Source organism: Nyctereutes procyonoides, unplaced genomic scaffold, assembly GCF_905146905.1.
Source record: "Nyctereutes procyonoides isolate TBG_1078 unplaced genomic scaffold, NYPRO_anot_genome, whole genome shotgun sequence".
NCBI lineage: Eukaryota > Metazoa > Chordata > Mammalia > Carnivora > Canidae > Nyctereutes > Nyctereutes procyonoides.
Window position 1 is genome coordinate 11,222,254 of NW_026575128.1, and position 23,220 is coordinate 11,245,473.

At 34.2% G+C, this 23,220-nt stretch overlaps 1 protein-coding gene across 1 annotated transcript in view; it reads left to right on the forward strand.

The window, feature by feature from the left end:
* AGBL4 (AGBL carboxypeptidase 4) overlaps positions 1-23,220 on the forward strand; it is a 1,386,151-nt gene that overhangs the window by 147,359 nt on the left and 1,215,572 nt on the right. The window contains exon 2 of the mRNA XM_055341596.1: positions 12,800-12,922. Within this exon, the coding sequence (XP_055197571.1) occupies positions 12,800-12,922 (123 nt within the window). The remainder of the gene's footprint in view (positions 1-12,799; positions 12,923-23,220) is intronic.

Consider the following 23,220-nt stretch of genomic DNA (forward strand, 5'->3'; position numbering starts at 1 on the left):
TTTTACGGAAATAGAAAATTTTAAATATTATATATATTTGTTTTTCACGTAGTCCTTAACTAGAAGTTCAGCTTTTTGAGAGCATTAATATTAATTATTAGTATATTCTTATTTTATTGAGTGATAGATTTATAGCTTATTTTTCTTATATATTCTTCTTAATTTTGAGCATATATAATGAGTGGGTATAGTAACTGATCATCAGTACATTTTAGGTAAGATTGTAGCTTAACAAATCTAGATCTTATTTGTATTTAGATACATGTGCCTAGAGAAACTTAGGATATCTTTAGGAAATTCTTTAAAAAAATCTTTAAAGTTTTTGCAGTGTATCTGGTATATTTGTAATGAGAACAAATGTGATATTATTTTATAAATCCTAGGAATAAGCTATGTAATGGGTACTAGTTTTCCTGTGGTTAAAGTCCTCAAATGAATAGATTCTCTTTCCTAAAACACCCTCAAAAAGAAATTTTAGATTTTTTTTCTTGGCTCAGAGTTTGTGGCTTTAAGTCTCATCTTTCATGTAATTTTCTCCCAAAATTATGAAGCCTTGGAAATATGACTTTATAATGGAACTTCTGACAGATCCCTTTAACTGCATGTCACTTAAACACAGGGGTAATTTGTTACCTCTTTGAAGGTGTTTTAGCCTGAGAGGTGGAATTCATGTTCTATATAAAGGTCAGTTTTAATTAATAAGCTGTTTTTCTCATTTTTGACTGATATGAATTGATTATAACTTTAGTGTACAGCATTCTCCCAATTGTCCTGGGTTTAGTTTTCTGTGGTTTTAGTTACTTGTTGTCAGTTGTGGTCTAAAAAACTTAAAATGGAAATTCAGCAGTACACAGTTTTATTTATGTATTTATTTTTAAAATATATATATATATTTTTTATTGGAGTTTGATTTACTAACATATAGTATAATACCCAGTGCTCCTCCCGTCAAGTGCCCCCATCAGTGCTCATCACTCAGTCACCCCGTCCCCCTGCCCACCTCCCCTTCCACTACCCCTTGTTCGTTTCCCAGAGTTAGGAGTCTCTCATGTTTTGTCACCCTCTCTGATTTTTCCCACTCATTTTCCCTTCTTTCCCCTATAATCCCTTTCACTACTTTTTATATTCCCTGTATGAGTGAAACCATATGATGATTGTCCTTCTCCAACTGACTTACTTCACTCCGCATAATACCCATCCACGTCAAAGCAAATGGTGGGTGTTCGTCATTTCTAGTGGCTGAGTAATATTCCATTATATATTATATATACGATATTCCATTGTATATTAAGTTTTAAATTGTGTGCCATTCTGGGGAGAATGATGAAATCTCTTGCCAACCCGCCTGTGATGTGAATCATCCCTGTAGTGTATTTACATTGTAGGGTGCCTGTCAATCATTTGGTAGCTGTGTCAGTTATCAGATTCACTGTATCATAGTACTTGTGTTCAAGTAACCCTTATTTTACAAATTGGCCTCAATTTGCAAGAGTAATTATGCTGGCAATTTGGATATGCCAGAGAAAAGCTGTAAAGAGCTTCCTTTAAGTGAGAAGTTGAAAGTTCTTGACTTAAAAAGAAAAAAAAAATCATAGGCTGAGGTTGCCAAAATCTGTGGTACCTTTTATTGCAGCATATTATTATAATTGTATTTTATTATTAGTTAATCTTTTACTGTGCCTAAGTTATAAATTCAGCTTTATCACAGTTATTTATATATGTTTAGGAAAAAACATGGTATAAACATGGTTTGGTACTATCTGTAGTTTCAGACATCCATGGGACATATTGAAACATATTTCCCTCAGATATGGAGGAACAACTATAAACTATTTTCCATGTAAAAATGGAACAAATTTAGCCTTTGCCATATCCATCATCTGTATAACCCACTTAAATTTCAAAAATTCTTTGTAGCCCTAAAGTCTATTTCTAGATGTGTCAGTAGCCTATTTATCAGAGCAAAACAAGATATAATTATTGTATTACTTCTTTGAGTACATGCAACATCAATATTATGCATCTTTGTTTTTCCCTACACAAAATATGTTCACAACTTTTATCACTGAATATTTGTTATCTGTATAGTATTTTACAAAAGCATGTAAGTAATGATAACATTAATAAAATCATATTATTATTTCCTTAAACCTCAAAGTGCTCTCCTTTCTCTCTAACATCCTTAAATAGGAAAATTCATTGTGTTACTTTGGCTCTATGTTTGGAGGCAAATATTTTATACACCATAATAAGAGTGTTTTATAGTGCATAATTTAACTGGTTGCTACAGTATTCAGTACTTACTTCAAGGAAGACTTACCCTAAAATCTTCTTTATAGATTTCAATTTAAATTATTCCTTTCCTTTCTGAATCTTCCCCTGTATGTTATAAATTTGAATCTTATTATTTTTGTTAAATATACTTCTCTTAAATACATGTATCTTAATAATAATTATGATGATGGTAATAACCAACTACTTAGTAAATTCCGTGTTCTAGGTGATTTACATATATTTTCTGTAACCTTAGAACAACATAAGCAAACTCTAAGCAAACAGACTCTGAGGTTGGGTTAAATTACTTAACAAAGGTTACATTGCCTATGTATCTGAGTTAGGTGGATTCAATCCCATGTCTGTGTCACTTTAAAATCCAAATTCTTACTGCTAATTCATGCAGCCTTGAATAAATGTGAGGGTATTAATAAACTAAGAATGAAGACTCTGAATTCGAAAATACAGGAAAAACGGTTATTTGGCGAATGTTAAAATGCACAGAAGTCAAGAAATTAAAAGTTCTTGTTCTTTTTTTTCTTTTAAAGATTTTATCTATTTATTCATGAGAGACACAGAGAGAAGCAGAGACATAGGCAGAGGGAGAAGCAGGCTCACTGCGGGGAGCCTAATGTGGGACCCAATCCCAGGGCCCTAGGATCATGACCCAAGTCAAAGACAGATGCTCAACCCCTGAGCCACCCAGATGCCCCAAAAGTTCTTATTCTATAACAACTATTTCATTAGTCTCTGTCACCTTGGATTGTTTTGTGCTACTTATAAATACTGTAAATAATTTTTAATCATTTTATATACATGTATAATATAATTGAGATATGATTTTTCTGAGAAAAAAATAATTGTATCTCCTGCTTTGTGTATTCAAATGATCAGCCAGTAAATTGCATTAACATTATGAAGTATAGTTCACCCTATTCCCTTTTTGGTCTTTAGGTCAGTATACTGCATGTTTTATGGTATCTTGCTTTCTTTTACTATTTGGTCTCATTATATCACAGCTATTTATTTTAACTCTTTCAAAGAACAGTTCCTAGTTTCGCTGATCTGTTTTACTGTTCTTTTGGTTTCTATTTCTTTAATTTCTGCTCTAATATTTATTAATTCTATTCTCCTGCTGGATTTAGGCTTTATTTGCTGCTCTTTCTCCAGCTCTTTTAGGTGTAGGGTTAGGTTGTGTATTTGAGACCCTTCTTGTTTTTTGAGAAAGGCTTGTAGTTCCCTCTTAGGGCCACCTTTGCTGCATCCCAAAGGTTTTGAACAGTTGTATTTTTATTTTCATTTGTTTCCATGAATTTTAAAAATTCTTCTTTAATTTCTTGGTCAACCCAGTCAGTTTTTAGTAGGATGCCCTTTAACCTCCATGTATTTGAATTCTTTCCAAATTTCCTCTTGTGATTGAGTTCAATTTTGAAACATTGTGGTCTGAAAAACAACTGTTTGTTTTATTTAACCATAAATGTAAATGTACTGTTTATTTTTATTTTAATCTTTTTATTTCCTTCTATATTTTATAAAGTAATCAAACAGCAATCATGTCAAAACAAGTAAACTATCTGATTAAGAATTTGCTGCTAATATAATACAGAGCTGCCTGTGTCCAACAGCTTCACATCTTAACAGATGCATGAAAAAAATTCTCAACATCACTCGGCATCAGTGAAATACAGATCAAAACCATAATGAGCCACCTCACACCGGTCAGAATGGATAAAATTAACAAATCAGGAAGTGACAGATGTTAGTGGTGATGTGGAGAAAGGGGAACCCTCTTACACTGTTGGTGGGAATGCAAACTGGTGCATTTACTCTGGAAGACAGTATGGAGGTTTCTCAAAAAGTTGAAAATAGGGGATCCCTGGGTGGCTCAGCAGTTTGGCGCCTGCCTTCAGCCCAGGGCATGATCCTGGAGACCCGAGATCGAGTCCCACATCAGGCTCCCTGCATGAAGCCTGCTTCTCCTTCTGCCTGTGTCTCTGCCTCTCTCTCTCTCTCTCTGTCTCTCTGTGTCTCTCATGAATGAATGAATTAAAAAAAATTTAAAAAAAGTTGAAAATAGAGCTACCCTGCAAACCTGCAATTGCACAACTAGATATTTACCCCAAAGATACAAATGTAGTTATCAAAAGGGGCATCTGCATCCCAATGTTTATAGCAGCTGTATCCACAATAGCCAAACTATGGAAAGAGCCCGGATGTCCATTGGTAGATGAATGGTTAAAGAAGAAGTGGTATATATATAGAGTGAAATACTAGTTGGCCATAAAAAATGAAATATTGCCATTTGCAATGATGTAGATGGAACTAGAGGGAATTATGCTAAGCAAAATAAGTCAATCAGAGAAAGACAATTATCACATGATCTCACTCATGGAATTTAAGAAATAAAATAGGATTATAGGGGAAGGGATGGAAAAATAAAACAAGACAAAATCAGAGAGGGAGATCAACCATAAGAATCTCTTAATCATGGGAATCAACCTGAGGGTTGCTGGAGGGGAGATGGGTGGGCTGGTGGGGTAATTAGGTGATGGACATTAAAGAAGGCACGTGATATAATGAGCACTGGGTATTATATAAGATTGATGAATCACTTAACTCTGGCTCTGAAACGAATACATCATATATTAATTAATTGAATTTAAATTAAAAAATTTGCAAAAGGTAAAAAAAAAATGTTACACACTTATACCCTTATTTAAGATCATCATGTTATTGTCAGGATTTGTTAACAAGGATAAAAAGCCAGACCTCATGTTTCATTCAGTAAGTATCTATATCAATGTATGTGGCTATATCTCATTTTAAATATTAGAAATCTAAATAGTGTTCAGGTAGGTAGGATTGTTAGTTTGACATTTCCCACTGCTCCTTGAATCATATATATATATTTTTAACCAAATGCCAGGACCTATCTTTGTTGTTGTCTTTTTTTTTTTTTAGTTCAAGTTTTTATTTAAATTCCAATTAGTTAACATACAGTGTAATGTTAGTTTCTGGAATAGAATTTAGTGATTCATCACTTACATACAATACACCATGCTCATCACAACATGTGCCCTCCTTAATACTCCTCACTCATTTAACCTATGCTACCACCCACCTCCCCTCCTTCAACCCTCAGTTTGTTCTCTTTACTTAAAAGTCTGTTTTATGTTTTGCTTCTCTCTCTTTTTGCTGTTTGTTTTTTTGATGAATTTAAAATGCATCATATATTCTTTGTGCTCTCAACAGACCTAGAAAAACTAATATTCAATATTGAAATAACATTTAGCTCCTAAATTTGTATTTTAGTAATTCAATGAATATTTATAGATTACTGACATGGTGCCAAGAATTGTGCCAAGAGCTGGAGAGAGAGAGAGTAGTTGATAAAAAGATAAGGCATTGGATTCTTTGGATGAGAAACCACAATTACTAAAAAGACTAAAATTACTAAAAAGACACATAATTTATAATAAAAAGGTAATAATAATAAAAGGTATAGTAAAGGCATAAAAAAGATGCTATGGGAACAGAGAAGATCAATCACTTTGGGGAAGTCAGGTAAGACTTCACAGAGGAGATGACATTGTATGTAGGTCTGTTGAGTGAGTAGGATTATCCACAAGGTGAAACAAGAATGTGCATATATCCAGGCATTGGGAAAACACAGTGGAGTTTGCATTTGTGTGTAAAATAATTATAAATACAACTGCTATGAATATTAACTGATATCTGAGAATTATATTTGTGAATGAAATACAGTGTGTGACAATGCCTTTGGTGACATGATTTTCTAAAATGCTGATACTTCTGTGTAAAATTATGAACAAATAAATTATAATCCTTTCTTGGTTTACATGTTGTGTTCTTGCCAAAATCAGTATTTATTAAAGCTATACAAAATGTGTATAATGGAGGTAGGTTCTAAGCTCACAGAATCATAAATAGGAGTTTTATATATTTAAGTATCTGTACAGGACATTTGAAAGTTGTACTGGACTCTCCTCTACTTTGTAGTACATCTAGCATTTATGGTCTCCACCAATCAAATGACATCAGCACTCTTTCATCATTGTGAAAACAAAGAAATACCTCAACAAGTGTCCAAAATGCCCTCTAAGAATACTGCTGACATTGATAACCATCTCAACAGAATACTTATAATAATAGAACTAACAAGAATTCTTAGAGAAGTGGAGAATAGTATATATAAACTATTTCTTTATCTTTCCTATCAGAGTGTCAGTAGATACCATTTGATGTTGATAAATTAATTATAATATTGTGCTAGTTTTTGTTTGCCCCATCTAGTCTTTGTTACTTTTCTCCTATTTTGTTTTCTGCCTTCTTATGTAATGATTGGCTGTTTCTTATAATTTCATTTTATCTTCACTTTTGGCTAATTTATGACCTTTTTTTAGGTTTTGGCTTTTCAGTATACATCTTTATTATATAGTTCATCTACTTTCAAACAATGTCTTACAACTTTATATTTAGTTTAAGAAACTTAAAACAACATACTTTCAATTGTTCCCTCTCATCTTTTGTGCTACACTTGCTGTTTATTTGACTGTTACGTGTGGTATAATCTCATAATACATTGCTACTATTTTTCTTTAGATAGTCATTTATCTTTTTGAGTACTAAAGATAAGAATATTTGTATTTACTTTCATTTATATCATTTCTGGAGTCCTTCATTTCTTTGTGTGGATCTTAGTTTATATCTGTTATCATTTTCTTTAGGCCAGAAGAACTTTTCTTATAAGAAACATTTCTTATAGTACCAGACTGATGATTATGAATTCTCTCATCACTTATTTTCCTCAAAATACCTGCATTAAATTTGTTTAAAGGAGTTTTTCTCTCAATAATTTAAAGATGTCATCCCCTTGACTTCTGGTTTCCAGTTTCTTATTAATAGTGTACTCTAATTTTTACCTTAGTCCCTTTGCATGTGATTTGTATTTTTTTTTATATATGATATATAAAATATTAGAAATGAATGTTTTGCTTGGTACTTCTTGGATCTGTAGCTGGATATTTTTCATTAATTGTGGAAGATCTTAGGTGTTATCGCTTCAAATATTTCTTCTGCTCCATTCTCATCTCCTTCTGGAATTTTAGCTATACATATGTTAGATCATTTGGTATTGTTCCACAATTTTTGGATGCCATGAATTTTTTCTTTTCTTTTTTCTTTTTGTGTTTCTATTCAGCTTATTTCTCTTGATCTAGAGTTCACTAATTCTTTCCTTGTCTGTGTCAAGTTTACTGATGAGTACAATGAAGAAATTCTTCATCTCTGTTACTGTATTTTTTAGTTTTAGCATGTCGTTTAATTATTGTAATTTCCATCTGTCTGCTGAAATCCCCATTTTAAAGCATTTTGTCCTCCTTTTCCAACAAAGGCTTTAGCATATTAGTTTTTTTATTTAATTAAAAAAGTTACTTATTTATTTTCTGCAGGGGAGGGATAGTGGCAGAAGGAGAAAGAGAATCCCAAGCAGGCTCCATGCCTGGCTTAGAGCCTTATGCAGGACTCTACCTCACATCCCTGAGATCATGACCTGAGCTGAAACCAAGAGTCAGACACAAACAACTGAGCCACCCAAAGGCCCCAATCTTAGTTATTTTAATTCATTGTCTGGTGATACCAATGTCTGTCTAGTCATTTCTGAATCTACTTCAATTAATTGCTCTTCATAGATAGTAGGTTGTCTTTTCTTGATTTTTTTTGTATGTTTCATAATTTTGTGTTACATACTTGGCTTCTAATGTAGAACAGTAGACAATGATAGGAATACTATTTGTCACTGGAAATGGATACCCCCCTTCTCCTAGGTCATTTGTGTGAGGGCTTATGTCAACCTAGTCAAGAGTTAAGCTGGGTTAAGTTTCTTTTCTTTTTTTTTTTAATTTTTTTTATTTATTTATGATAGTCAGAGAGGGGGGGGCGCGCAGAGACATAGGCAGAGGGAGAAGCAGGCTCCATGCACCGGGAGCCCGATGTGGGATTCGATCCCGGGTCTCCAGGATCGCGCCCCGGGCCAAAGGCAGGCGCCAAACCGCTGCGCCACCCAGGGATCCCTCTTTTTTTTTAAGATTTATTTATTTGTTTGTTTGTTTATTTATTTATTTATTTATTTATGAGAGAGAGAGAGAGAGAGAGAGAGAGAGAGAGAGAGGGCAGAAACACAGGAGGAGGGAGGAGCAGGCTCCATGCCAGGAGCTCAACGTGGGACTCGATCCCGGGACTCCAGGATTGCGCCCTGGGCCAAAGGCAGGTGCTAAACTGCTGAGCCACCCAGGGATCCCCGGTTAAGTTTCATTGTTGCTGTGTATATCTTCAATTTATTACTGGCTTCAAATTGTTTTAGAATCTTTTTTAACATTTTAATTAATTAGCTAATTAATTAATTTTAAAAAACAAAACCCATTTCTTAAATTCCAATGTAATTAATGTGTTCTATTAGTTTATAGTATAGTTTAGTGTTACATCAGTTTCAGGTATACAAGTGATTCAACAATCCTATGCATTACTCATTCTCATCTCATGGTAAGTGTGCTCTTTATCCTCTTCACCTATTTCATCTATCCTCTCATCCATCTCCCCACTGGTAACCATCAGTTTTTTCTCTGTATTTAAGAGTCTATTCTTTTTTTTTTCTTAAAGATTTTATTTATTTATTCATGAGAGAGATAGAGAGGCAGAGACACAGGCAGAGGGAGAAGCAGGCTCCATGCAGGAAGCCTGATGTGGGACTCAGTCCCAGGACTCTGGGTTCACGCCCTGAGCCAAAGGCAGACACTCAACCACTGAGCCACCCAGGCATTCCAGGAGTCTATTTTGTTTCTTTTTTTCCACTATTCATTTGTTTTGTTTCTGAAATTCCACATATAAGTGAAATCTTATTGTATTTGTCTTTCTCTAACTTATTTTGCTTAGTATTATATGCTCTAGATCCCTCTATGTTGTTGCAAACAGTAAGATTTCATTCTTTTTTATGGTCAAGTAATATTCTATTTATCATCTATCTATCTATCTATCTATCATCTATCTATCTATCTATCTATCTATCTATCTATCTATCTATCTCACATCTTCTTTATCCATTCATCTGTTGATGGACACTTGGGTTGTTTCCATAATTTGGCTATTGTAAATAATGCTACAATAAACATAGGAATGTATATATCTTTTTGCAGGAGTGTTTTGTATTCTTTAGAGAAATACCCAGTAGAGGAATTGCTGGATCATATATGGTAGTTCTATTTTTAATTTTTGAGGAACCTCCATACTGTTTCTAGTTTGTATTCTTACCAACAGTGCATGATGGTTCCTTTTTCTCCACATCCTTGTGAACACTAGTTTCTTGCTTTTGAGTTAACTATTCTGACAAGTATGAGGTAATGTTTCATGGTAGTTTTGATTTGCATTTTCCTGATGATGAGTGATATTGGCTCATCTTCTCATATGCCTGGTATGAAATCTTAATCTTCTTTGCAGAAATGTCTGTGTTATGTCTTGTGCCCAGTTTTCAGTTGCATTATTTGTTTTTTGGCTGTTGTTTTACAAATTCTTTATACATTTTTGATACTCTTTATCAGATATGTTATTTGCCAGTATCTTTACCTATTCATTATCCTTTTAGTTTTGTTGGTGATTTCCTTTGTTGTACAGAAGCCTTTTATTTTAATACAGTCTTAAAGGTTTATTTTGGCTTTTATTTCTCTTGCCTGAGGAGACATTTCTAGAAAAATGTTGCTATGGTTGATGTCAGAGAAATTACTGCCTGTGCTCTCTTGTAGGATTTTTATGGTGTCACGAATCTCACACTTAGGTCCTAAGTCCATTTTGAGTTTATTTTTGTACATGGTGTAAGAAAGTGGTCCAATTTCATTCTTTTGTATGTAGCTGTTCAATTTTCTTAACACCATTTGTTGAAGAGACTTTTTTCCCATTGCATATTTTTGCTTACTGTGTCAAAGATTAATTGACCAAATAATCATGGATTTATTTCTGGGCTCTTTATTCTATTCTCTTGATCTATGTGTTTGTTTTTGTACCAGAACCATACTTTTTAGAACTACGGCTTTGTAATATATATTGAAATCTGGGATTGTGATGCTTCTGGTTTTTTCTTTTTCAAGATTGCTGTGGCTGTTCTGGGTGTTTGGTGATTCTACAGAAATTTTAGGATTATTTGTTCTAATTCTGTGAAAAATGTTGTTGGTTTTATGGTAAGGATTGTTATAATCTGTAGATTGCTTTGGGTTGTATGGACATTGTAACAAAAGTTGTTTTTCCAAGCCATGAGCATGGAATATGTTTCCATTTGTTTGTATCATCTTCAGTTTTTTTAATCAGTGCTTTTTAGTTTTTCACAGTACAGGTCTTACATACACCTTCTTGGTTAATTTTATACCCAAGTATTTTATTATTTTTGGTACAATTGTAAATTCAGATTGTTTCCTTAATTTTTTTTCTGCTACTTTATTATTGCTGTATAGAAATGCAGCAGATTTCTGTATATTGATTTTGTATCCTGTGACCTCAATGAATTCATTTATCAGTTCTAGTAGGGTTTTTTTTTTTTTTTTTTTTTTTATAGTCTTTAGGGTTACCTTGTTCCTGAGAGAAAGGGCTAGAGTAACTGAGAGTTTTTCCTCATTCATCTGCCCCACCCTAAACTTTTATCCTTCCCTGGGCACTCCTGCCATAGACAGAGTTTATTTCTGTGCTTTTGTCTCATCTCTAGAAGTAGATTACTATTGTTTTTTAGTGCTTGCTATCTTGGTATTGAGGGAGCAAGAGTATTTCTGCTGTCTTGGTCTAGGCTAGGACTAGGACATAACCTTAGGCAGGCCTATATACTCTGGTCTTGGGGTGGATTTTTTTCAATGATCCCAATCTCTCTTCCCTCTTTCATCTCTGCCTTGAATCATTTATGGGTCTTGTGTGAGATAATCTTTTCTTCCCCTCCTGCAGGTATAGAGGATATTTTCTTTTGCTGTTCCTCTTCCTGTTTTGGAGTCTTATTGTACATGGGGGTTTTAAGGTTTGCTGTTTCTCCCCTAGTGTCTTAAGGCTTTGTTTTTTTCTTAAGGGAAAAGGATATTTGTGGGGCTTCATGCCTTTTCTATAACAGTAGCCCATCTCTTTCTCCATTCCTGCATTACAACAAAAGCATTTTCTAGTTTTCTGCCCTGTCCCTAATCTTTCTCTTAAATACTTGATGGGGGCATGTGTGAATTCCCTTTGTGTCTGTGATTCTCAGAGGTTTTATACTCTCATATTTTCTATACTTGACTTTTAATAGTTAAAAAAAAATTAGCTTAGTTCTTTTTACTCACTTGTATGGCACCCATCGTTTCTTCCTCCTGTGCTTTGCCATAAAAAGAGTCAGTGCTTCCCTCTTTTTTTGGTAGGGCCTGACTTTCCTTGGTATCAGATTATTGTTGCCCTGTAATCTCTGTTTTAAGTTATGATTTTTTTCTTTGTTGGGGTCTATCTTATTAAGGTGAAAGCTATGATTTTTCCAACTTTCTATTATTCAACTAGAAGTGAAACTTATAAAATTAAAAAAAAAAAACAAAGTTCCTATTAAGAAATATAACTTTTATGTTAATTTAGTGGTTCTCAAATTATTTGGGTGTAGAACATTAGGATGTTATGATAGTTATATTACTGTTGTTTTATTTGAATTAAAACTAATTAATTTTTAAAAATATTTTATTTATTTGAGAGAGAAGGAGGGGGAGCACACAAAGGGGAAAGAGGCAGAAGGAGAGAGACAAGCAGACTCCCCACTGAGCAGAGCCTGATTTGGTGCTCCATTCCAGGACCCTGGGATCATGACCTGAGTAGAAGACAGACACTTAACTGAGCCATCCATATGCCCCTAACTAAACATTTCTGACAATTTAAATATATTAACTACTTATTAAATACATAGTGTAATTTAATGAACATCGTTCAGATTTCAGTAGTCATGCTAGATATTTTCATATCTAATTCCCATAACATAATTTTGAAGGATGGGTTTTCCCATTCCTTAATTTCGGATGAGAAAAACTGAGGCTTAAAGAGATTAAATTGATTGCTTTTTATCACAGGATTAATATGTAGTAGAGGTGAGATTTCAGATCTTATGTTTCTTTTTTTTAAAGATTTTATTTATTCATGAAAGACACAGAGAGAGGCAGAGACATAGGCAGAGGGAGAAGCAGGCTTCTTGCGGGGAGCTCGATGCAGGACTCTATCTGGGCACCCTGGGATCATGACCTGAGCCAAAGGCAGATGCTCAACCACTAAGCCACCCAGGCATCCCAGATCTTATGTTTCTGATTTCAGATTGTATCTTGTTTCTACCTTGCAACATTATGTAGTTCATTTCTTTCTGTATGGATAAGCAATAAATGACAGAAGAGGGGAAAAATTAATAAAAATTTTATTGGATTTCTATTACTAAATATATTTTGATTTCTGTTAAACATGAGCCCCCCCCTTTTTTTAATAGGCTATGACATGGGAAATGATGATGCCATTGGAGGGAATGTTAGCAAATATTTGGTGCTTCCATCTGGATACTGTGGACAGCCCAAGAAAGGACATCTTATCTTTGATGCTTGCTTTGAAAGTGGTGAGTGTATTAAAGACATTTGGTTTTGAATTTGTCTTAGATTGTCTCAAAATCCAATTTATCTGATCATTCAGTGTGATTCAACTCATTAATATTTCATCATAATGGAAAAAGTTTTCAGGGAAAAATCGATTTTCAAAGAATTAACTTGGAAATACTTGAAAATAAATGCTATGTTATTGTTGCTACAAGTGATTATTATTTTTTTTACAAGTGATTATTTAATATTATAATGGTAATATTAATGAACATTGATATATAGTACCTTATATTTTATAAAATACTTCTTCAATATTTCTTTTGGGATTAAACTGATATAATTTGACTATATGATAAATCATTAATTATTGAATGTTTATCATGTACCTGGTTCTGTATGATATGCTTGCAGAACTTGGTCTTTGTCAGAAAGGAGATCTCCTAATAAAGAAATGATTCAGTTGAACAATACAAAAAAGCAAAAGTAACATTGCATCACAATCATCAAATGCTGTGGCTATTTTGAATGGGAAGATGAAAACTTGATTGTAAATTCCTATCCAGTAGGGGTGGATCATGTTAACTTTTTTGTGCTCTGAGCCTCATACTCTGAATGGCATAAAATAGGTATTCAGAATAAGTTGAAAATATTAATGAGAAAGGTAAACATATTTTTTTGTAAATAATTGTTTACTGTTTTTAGTTTTGATAATGTGTGTGTGCATGTGTTTATATGGGTCATTGATTGGAAGGACATGGTAGTGTCAGTTATATGATACTTTTCTGAACCCTAAGAATATTGGTTGTTTATCAATAAAAACTTATTTATGTAAGATTTTGCTTTTTGTTTATTCCATGCTATTTTAGTTTGCTAAGTCTGTCATAACAAAGAACCACGAGCTGGGTGGCTTAAACAACAGAAATTTGTTATCTTTACAGTTCTGGAAATCTAAGGTCAAAGTGTCAGTAGGGTTGGTTCTTTCCAAGGGTTGTGAAGAAGAATATATTCCATGTCTTTTGTCTAGCTTCTTGTGGTTTGCTAGCAATCTTTGGTATTCTTTGGTTTGTAGAATCATCACCTTGATTTCTGCCTTCATCTTTACTTGGCATTCTCCTTGAGTGTATATGCCTTTCTCAAATATTCCCTCTTTATTAGGATGCCAGTCATATTGGATCAGGGGCCACTCTAATGGCCACATTTTAACTTGATTACCTCTGTAGAGGCCCTATTTCCTAGTAAGGTCATATTTTGAGGTACTGGATAGTAGGACTTTAATATGAATTTGGGGGGCACATAATTTAACCATAATTAGTATAATTAGCATTGCTCTTCCGTTCAGACCTGAACACTTTTCACATAATTAAGAATGATTTCTTCTACTTTTCCTAAATTTTGATTTATTGCTTTGTCTGGGATATATTTGATACCTAGAAAATATCTTTTGAATTCTTTTTACCTCAATTAAAGACAGGAAGGCCCTTTATAATAGTAACAACTCTGTAAGGGTCGGAATTATCCTCCTTTTAAAGATCATGTGTTTTGGTTTATCTACAGTCTGAAATAATCCAAATTTCTTTCTTTCTTAGATCCTATTTTCCTTAACCTTAGTTATCTTTTTCTATCCTTTACTGGAAAGCTCAGTAGAAGAAATTGCCCAGTTTAACCACATAGTATCTAAATTAATAACACATATTTGTCCAACAGTATATGAACAATTAGTTTGTATCAATTGGATATGTGCTAGTAGTCCATAAGCCTTGCAGTAATAGTAGACTGCTAAAGTGGACACCCTTTGGAGTCAGGCTAAAAATTATGTCCTAACTTGAAAACTGAGCTATAGTTTCCTCATCATTTAATGGGGAATGATTGCCTTTAAAAGGAAAAAAATATATTTCATTGTTTGAAAAAATCAAAACATCTTACCAAAATATATACAAAGTAATAATAATATTTAAAAAATAGATAAGTGAGAAAATCTCAGAAAGAGGAAATAGCAAAAGAAAATTCAGTTTGATGGGTACATAAAATGAATGTTATGAGTTCCCATAAATTTGCTCTAGGTAGACAATAAATTTAACTGAGAGTTTTCTGATAGCCATTGCCAAGAGAAAAACAATATCTATAAGATAAAAATAAACCAAATATTGAAATCTTATAGAAGTTCTTCCTATTGGGTTTCCTAAGGCAGACGCTGATGTGATGAATAGCATCTTCAACAATATATCTATAGTATTTATGACAATATATTTCATAGGAATGTATTTTGTAACGTCCTTCGATATAGACTGCGGGCATAATGCTATCAAGGGCATCTTAGTGAAAGCAATTTAGTTGGTACTTGAAACCATTTGTTTGACATGTGCAACTTTCATCTGATCTAATTTAAATTCAAGGATTTATTTTAGATTATTTAAAACAGAGAAGTAAAAAAAAAAAATGAAACAGAGGAGTTTTCTCTTATGTGCTGAGGTGCTGAGTGGCTGCCTGATATATTGTGTTGACCAGGATTCTATAGGTCATCCAGACTTACAGAGGAGTAAAGTGGCTAAGAAATTCAATGATTGGAAGGTATTGTTTCATGTGGATGGAATATATTGCCTTCAGATAAGGCCTCCATAACTAATTTTTTCTTTCCGAGTAGTGGAATATGTAAAGTGTCTCATATATTGCCTAGCACTGAACTGGTGGATAATCTGTTTTTCTCATGAGAAATAAGGTCTGCAGGTCAGATATATACTCTCCAACGAATCCCTGGTCTGTTTTTTCCATAGCCTCCTCTCTATAAGTAATATTTCTCTTAAAAAAACATCAAGACACCCCAATTTTATCTTTCCATAGATACCTGACACTTTTCTTGACTTTTTAAAACTTTATTCTCTTCTACTACCTGTAACCTGCTTCTGGACAGAGTTTGAAACTGGTAAATCTCTGCTCTCCCGAAGAACCAAGGAGAGTGCTTAGGAAATTAAGCAGTAAATTAATACTGTGTTTATTTGTTGAATGAAATAATTTGAGCAATGGAAAGGTAGGGAGAGATTAACTTTTTTATAGCTTTCATGAAAATACCATACTTAGGGACACCAAGCAATTAAGTATGGTATTTTCTTTTCTTTTTTTTTTTTTTAAGATTTTATTTATTTATTCATGAGAGACAGAGAGAGGCAGAGACACAGGCAGAGGGAGGAGAAGCAGGCTCCATTCAGGGAGCCCGATGTGGGACTCATCCCAGGAATCCCAGGAATCTGGAATCACACCCTGAACCAAAGGCTTAACCGCTGAGTCACTTACTTAACCGCTGAGTCACCCAGGCGTCCTGGTTTACCTCATTTAATACAGAAACCTTCTGAGGTATTATATCTCTCTTTGTAGATGAGGAAACTAATGCTCAGAGATGTAAAGTTATTTCCCTTGAATTGCACGACTGACAGAGGTATAGCTGAATTAGAAACTGAGAATTTCCTGGCTGTTAACAGCCATCCTTTTAACTGTTGTATATACATATTACCTTATTATAGTTCAATTTATGACATATGAATAATAGATATATTTTTGAAAATTTCTCACTAAGTGATAAAATATATCAGAATATATGTTTACACACACACATATATATTAAGATACATAGGTTTTGTGATAAGAAAAATAACAAATTGTCTACTAAGCCATCTAAGTAAATACTATGTTGGGTTGTCAGCATATATCATATAAGTATTGTTTTATGATTTATATGAGTGTGTATATTAAATATGAGAGGAAGAATATAGTTTATACTACAAATTAATTGGTTAGCCTCAGAGACTTAATATGATAATTAAATTACTATGGAATGAAAAAGAGTCAGTGAAATAAGGGTATGGTTTGGTGGTTTATATAACATTTAAAAATGATGGAAATAAAACTTAAAACTTTTATTTTTAATTTCTCCAGTGGAATTTTACTACATTTATTTGTGTAATCTTTATTTTTTTTATTTTTTTTTTTTTTTAAATTTATTTATTTATTTATGATAGAGAGAGAGAGAGAGAGGCAGAGACACAGGCAGAGGGAGAAGCAGGCTCCATGCACCGGGAGCCCGATGTGGGATTCGATCCCGGGTCTCCAGGATCGCGCCCTGGGCCAAAGGCAGGCGCCAAACCGCTGCGCCACCCAGGGATCCCCTATTTGTGTAATCTTTAAAAATTAATGTTTTATTTCCTATTTAGAGAAAATAGTTTTTATTCTTGGCACAGTATGAAAATGTGCCTGGACTACAGTAGAAATCATGGGTTTTAGCCTAATATTTCACTATTTTTTTCGATATCCCAATGGTTGAAATTACTTTTTCTTTTTAACTTTTTGAGGGAAGTTGACAAATATAATTGTACATATTTAAAGTGTCCAATGTGATGGTCTGATATATATACATATATATCAAATATATACATATAGGATATTTACCAAGATTAAAATAATTAACGCATCCATCACATATTTGCCAGTTAACTTTTCTGTGTGATAAATCCTTAAGGTCTACTTTTATCAACTTTCAAGAATACCGTAGTTATTAATAATTGTAGTCACCATGGTGTGTGTTAGATCATCAGCACTTCTGTAACTGAAAATTTGTACCTTTTCAGTTATATCGCCCTATTTCCCCTTCCCCCAAGCCTCTGGCACCACTGTTTTATTTCCTGTTTCTGTGAAATTGATTTTATTGCACCATTATTCAGAATAGCCAAGATATGGAAACAACAAAAATGTTCTTCCATATATGAGTGAACAAAGAAAATGTGATACACATGTATACACACACACACACATATATATGAATATTATTTAGCTATAAAAGAGAAGTAAATCCTATTTGTGACAATGTGCATGAATCAGGAAGGCATATATTAACTAATTTTTTTTTAATGGCATTATAGTATAATTCCAAAAATACAGGTTTCAGAAAGATCTGGTTTTATTTATTAACTTCTACTCATCTGTAAAATTAGGAAAACAAGTATTTATATTGTAGAATTATTATGCAAATTAGGACAAAATATGGCTATCAATGTAATAATTCTGGCATATGTATAAAATAATTTCAAGAATGCTAAAATGTGCCAGGCACTTTTATGGGTATATTGGTTTTTTTTTTTATGGGTATATTTGTATGTGTCATTACCAATCCATACAACAACCATACAACATAGGAACCTTAGATTGGCATCCCCCAGAATCATATCCTGAGACAAAGACATAGGTAAAGGTTGTATATAGATAGGAATCTCAAGAGAGAGATACCCTGGGTAATTCATGCTCTGCTGAGCAGAGTATTCTTATTACAGATTTATTATTATAATTATAGATTCACTTATTTATTTTCAGAGAGAGAGCTAGGGAAGGGGCAGAGGAAGAGAGAGAGGGAAAGAGAAAGTTCTCAAGTAGACTCCTGCTGAGCATGGAGTCCTGCATGGGGCTCAATCTCATGACCCTGAGATCATGACCTGAGCCAAAATCAAGAGTCTAACAGTTAACCAACTGAGCCACCCAGGCACCCCTGGCATATATAGTATGCTTGAATGTTCTAGTGTACATTCTTTGGACTTGGAAAATTTAGGTTTGGTGTTTCTAAGATAATTTAATTGGTGTTAATGAAAAGTACCAGAATTAGAAGAATATTTGTAGTTTTTAAGTTAACAGTATTCTCCTTTGGCATTAGGAGTTAACTTTGCAGTTGTGGGAAGAGCAATGTGTGGAGTCAGTTAACCTGGTTTTGAATCCTAGCCTAACTTAATCTTGGGAATTATTTTATGTCTTTGAATCTCGTTCTATCCATCTAAAAATGGAGAAAATACTTTACAGGCTTTTAAAAAAATTACTATAATTATAGTTAACATTTAAAAAATACTTACTCTGTGCCAGTCTTTGAACATGAAGCTTAACATGTATCATATATAATACTTTCCTTTTCAGAACTCCCTAGAGTAATTTAGGGTCCCATCCGTACAGACCCATAGCAATATGTATACTTTCCACTCTACTTGTTTAAATGTCTGAGGTTTGTAAGCTCGTAGTAGCTCTTGTTTATCACCACGTATCATGCTTAGTCAGAGCCTGGTACATAATAGGTGCTCAATAAATGTATATGAAATAAATACAATTATCATAATAATTCAGAGTAAGTATTACTAATTCTGGTTCACAGATAAAGAAAATCAGGCTTAGAGAAGTTAAGCATATGTTGAGATCAAACTGTTTCTAAGAGATAGAGTCAGAATTTGAATCTGGTCTGATTAATGACTAATAGCTAATGGTCAGATACAGGCGTTTTGTATCTGTAGCTCACAATATACTTTTACATACTTTATCTCATTGAATCCTCACCTATATTGAGGTAGGTATTATTTTGTTTTACAGACGAAGTAGGGATCTAGAGAGGTTATGAAATTTGCCTACGGCTATACAGTTAAGTAATCAAATATCAGACTGGGTATTTGAAACCAAGTTGGATATAATTAAAATAATACTAATATTAAATATGAATATAGGATTTACTCTGTGTCATGAAAAGTTCTAAGTGTTTGACATGAATAATAATTATTATATGACATGCATAATTATTTGTCTTATCAAACCTACGAGGTAAGTTCTATTGGTATTATTTTCCTTTGACAGGTAAGAAAATAGACACAAAGAAGTTAGATAATTTTACCAAGATCACAAAACTGGTAGATTGTGGACCTGGGATTAAGACCCAGTTGGTGTGGCTCCAGAATCTCTGCTTTAACCACTGCACTATGTCGAGTTGGTATTTATATGAAAACGGTGTCAGGCACTTAGCAATAGTTCCATAATTTTTAAATTTTGCATTTAGATCTTTATAACTTCTGAGAAAAACAAGATTGCTATGACACTAAGTTAAAAATATGATACTCAGCTTCCTAAACTGCAGAATGAAGTGATTGTAGCAGAAAAATAGATTAGACTGTCATTGATCACTCCAAACCAAGAGCTTATGACCATTAACCTTTAAAGTAAGAAAAGTTCTCTTGCAGAAAATTAAAATGTTGAGAGATATTTCCAAATATTTAAAAATCAAATAAAATCTTGTAGTATATGAGGCCTAGGTTTATAGCATTTCTAAGGAAAAATAAATGGTGAGTTTTCTATTTGTAGAGTCTTCCCCCTTCATTCTCACAGAAATTAAATAAACTGCTCTGTTTAAAGAAGAGTTTTAAAGTTGTATGTAGTTATAAATATGGTAGAATTCTTGATTTAGCTTGTTTTGAGGGATGTGGTCAAATTTTGCTTTTTCTTTTCTATAAATCACCAGTCGTCAGATCTGTTTTACCCCGTGGGAGGAATACAACACACAGTTCCTGGATTAAAGGAGTGTCGTGGGAGAGACTGACAGAGGCTGTGATTAAATTGACCACAAATTTTGTCGTCCAAGGCAAATGTTTTTGCCCAGAACAAATGCTAACCTGGGAGGGATGCCAGGACAGCTGGCATACCCTGGGGCTTGTCAGAGGCTAACCATGATGGCTAGTACCTCTAGCCCTAATAGGGAAAAGTACAGTGTAATAAGAAAACAAAGCAAAAGCATGTCTTTTTCAGCAGGGTATTGTGGGAAGGTGGTGGGGCAGGTTGGCCAACTTCTTAGAGGAGGCTAAAATGAACAGAGTATTAAAGGATTAATAAGAATGATCCTGGTAAATTTTAGCATGTGGGAAAAACTACTTCGTTCTTGTGATGTCATGCAGAAAGACCTGAATGTCAGGGGGATATAATGGTACTCTCCGGGAATGGCAAACTACAACTAACTCAGAGATGGAGCATATTCCTGAGAGCACGTACTTGCTGAAACTTTTTAATTAATTAATTAAATAAGTAAACAAACATATTTCATTAATTTATTTCTAATATATGTCATCTCTCATTCTTGTCTTCATTCTTAAAGAAATAAGGGTGCTTTACCTTTCCCCATTTGGAGCAAATACTGTAATGTATTCTGTGTGTCTATATCCTGAACCTGGTTTGAATGTGTCCCCATGCTGGTTGGTTTCCTCCTCTTTATAACTTCACCCTTATCATACCTCTGCCCTGTGGACTCTCCTGACTTCTGTGTATTGCTGCACTGTTTGCTTTCCTAATCCAAAATTTTGTTCCTGACCCGTAGATTTAGCCTCTTGTCCCCCCTGGAATTTTTTTTCCATAGGATGGGTAAGAAGAGATATTTGGCAATGTACTCTGTTTTCCCTCTGCCTGTTATTAAAGGAATGATTATAAAATCTTGCAACCTTTTCAGCCCTACAACTTCAGCCCTTGACAACGTCCTAAATAGTTTGCTGGATTTTGTTCAGCAGCTTTCCAACTGGTCTCTCAGATTTAGCCCCAACTCTCTTTGGTCCATCCTCCACAGTGTCACCAAAGTGAAAATGCAAATCATCTGATCATATTACTTTATTGTTTAAAATGTTTCATGACTCCCTGTTGTCCTCAGAATAAAATCAAATGCTTTTACTTGATAACATCTTTAAGATCTGATAAAAATTTCCTTCATATTAATATTGTCATTTCATGCCAGAATATGCTACCTTATGAGGCCATTATCTCTCTTAGAGAAAAAAAAAATAAGCACATTTTGGAGAAAACAGCATGGTTATATAATATAAAGTGTTTCACCGTGTCTAGAAATTCGTTGGAGAGATACTGGCAGCTATGAAACTGTAGGTGAAGAATTTAATTCTGTTATTTGTTTCTGACTCATAATTGAAATAAAGTGAACATCTATTTTTTCAGGGTTTTCATTTGTTCTTTAAATTTCTGACCTCTTACTGAATCATTTCTGCATATATATGGCTCTTTTTTTTTCTTTTTTAAGATTTTATTTATTCATGAGAGACGCAGAGAGAGAGAGGCAGAGACACAGGCAGAAGGAGAAGCAGGCTCCACGCAGGGGGCCTGATGTGGGACTGGATCCCTGGACTCCAGGATCACGCCCTGAGCCAAAGGCAAACACTCAACCGCTGAGCCACTCTGGTGTCCTTGTGATCCCAACTTTGTAAGATTGCTCTGACTCTCAAGATATCACCACCTCCTGCCTTTGCCCCTTTATCTATGGTTATAGTAGAAACTTCCTGCTATTGTTAATCTCTGTGTTGCCCCACTTTCACCCATTTGGCCTTTCAGCTCTCCCAGAACTTTTGCAACTGGTTTCCTGTAATACATGGGCTCTTTTACTGACTCATCCCTGATTAAGGTTTTAGTGCTGAAGGAAGAAACTTCATTCTGTGATTCCTTGAGGTTTTTGTAAATGGTGGGGATAGATTTTCACCTTACCATGTATTGCTTCTCATAACCCAAGGCCATAGTAGATGCCAAAAATTGCTGAACCTTAGGGGAAGCTCTTTAATGGTCAGAGTTAACACTGGTGGCTCAAAGTGTTGTCCATCTAGCAATTTCCTGAGCTAGATCATGCTTAGTTCTTTTATATTATCTTGGTAAGTGAGTTATGTTCTTGACCAGATTTTTACATTTAAAAATAGAGCTTATGGGCAGCCCCGGTGGCGCAGCGGTTTAGTGCCGCCTGCAGCCTGGGGTGTGATCCTGGAGACCCGGAATCGAGTTCCGCATCAGGCTTCCTGCATGGGGCCTGCTTCTCCCTCTGCCTGTGTCTCTGCCTCTCTCTCGCTGTCTCTGAATGAATAAATAAATAAATCTTTAAAAAAAATAGAGCTTATAAAAAATAGAGCTTATGTGTGTGTACTGAAGGGCTGCCCAGATTTGTTTTTTTTTTTTTTTTTTTTTGGTGGGGGGGGTCTAGTTTCCTCGAAAATTCCAAAACAAACCATACTTATGTAGGAATGTTAAGATATTTGTGACAATATTTTTGGCCCACTGCTGAGTTCCTATCCCATGGCCTAAGCTTAAGTCCTTAGATAGTGTTTGGTTTTGAAAATGTACCCATTTAATTTCACTTTACTCCCTGAGTTTGCACTTTGTTTTGGGGAATTATTGTTTATTTTAAAATCCATTTTCTTTCAGATAGGGCTGAGCTTTTTGAATAAGTAAAAATTTCCCCCGTCCTTTTTTGCGTGCTACAGAAAATAAGAGGCAGGAAGCATTGTAGTCTGAGAGATAGAGGCATTAAACCTTAGCTCTGTCATTCACTTTGAGCAGTCTCAGTACATCTTTAAAACATGCATGACAATATATATCTTACAGGGTTGTTGTGTGGATTGGAATGACCAAATGCCTAGCAGAGAGTGGTCACTATTGAAATGTGAAGGGAGATTGGAAAGGGAAGTGATTCATTTTTGTGTATATAGATGATGCGAGATGGTGT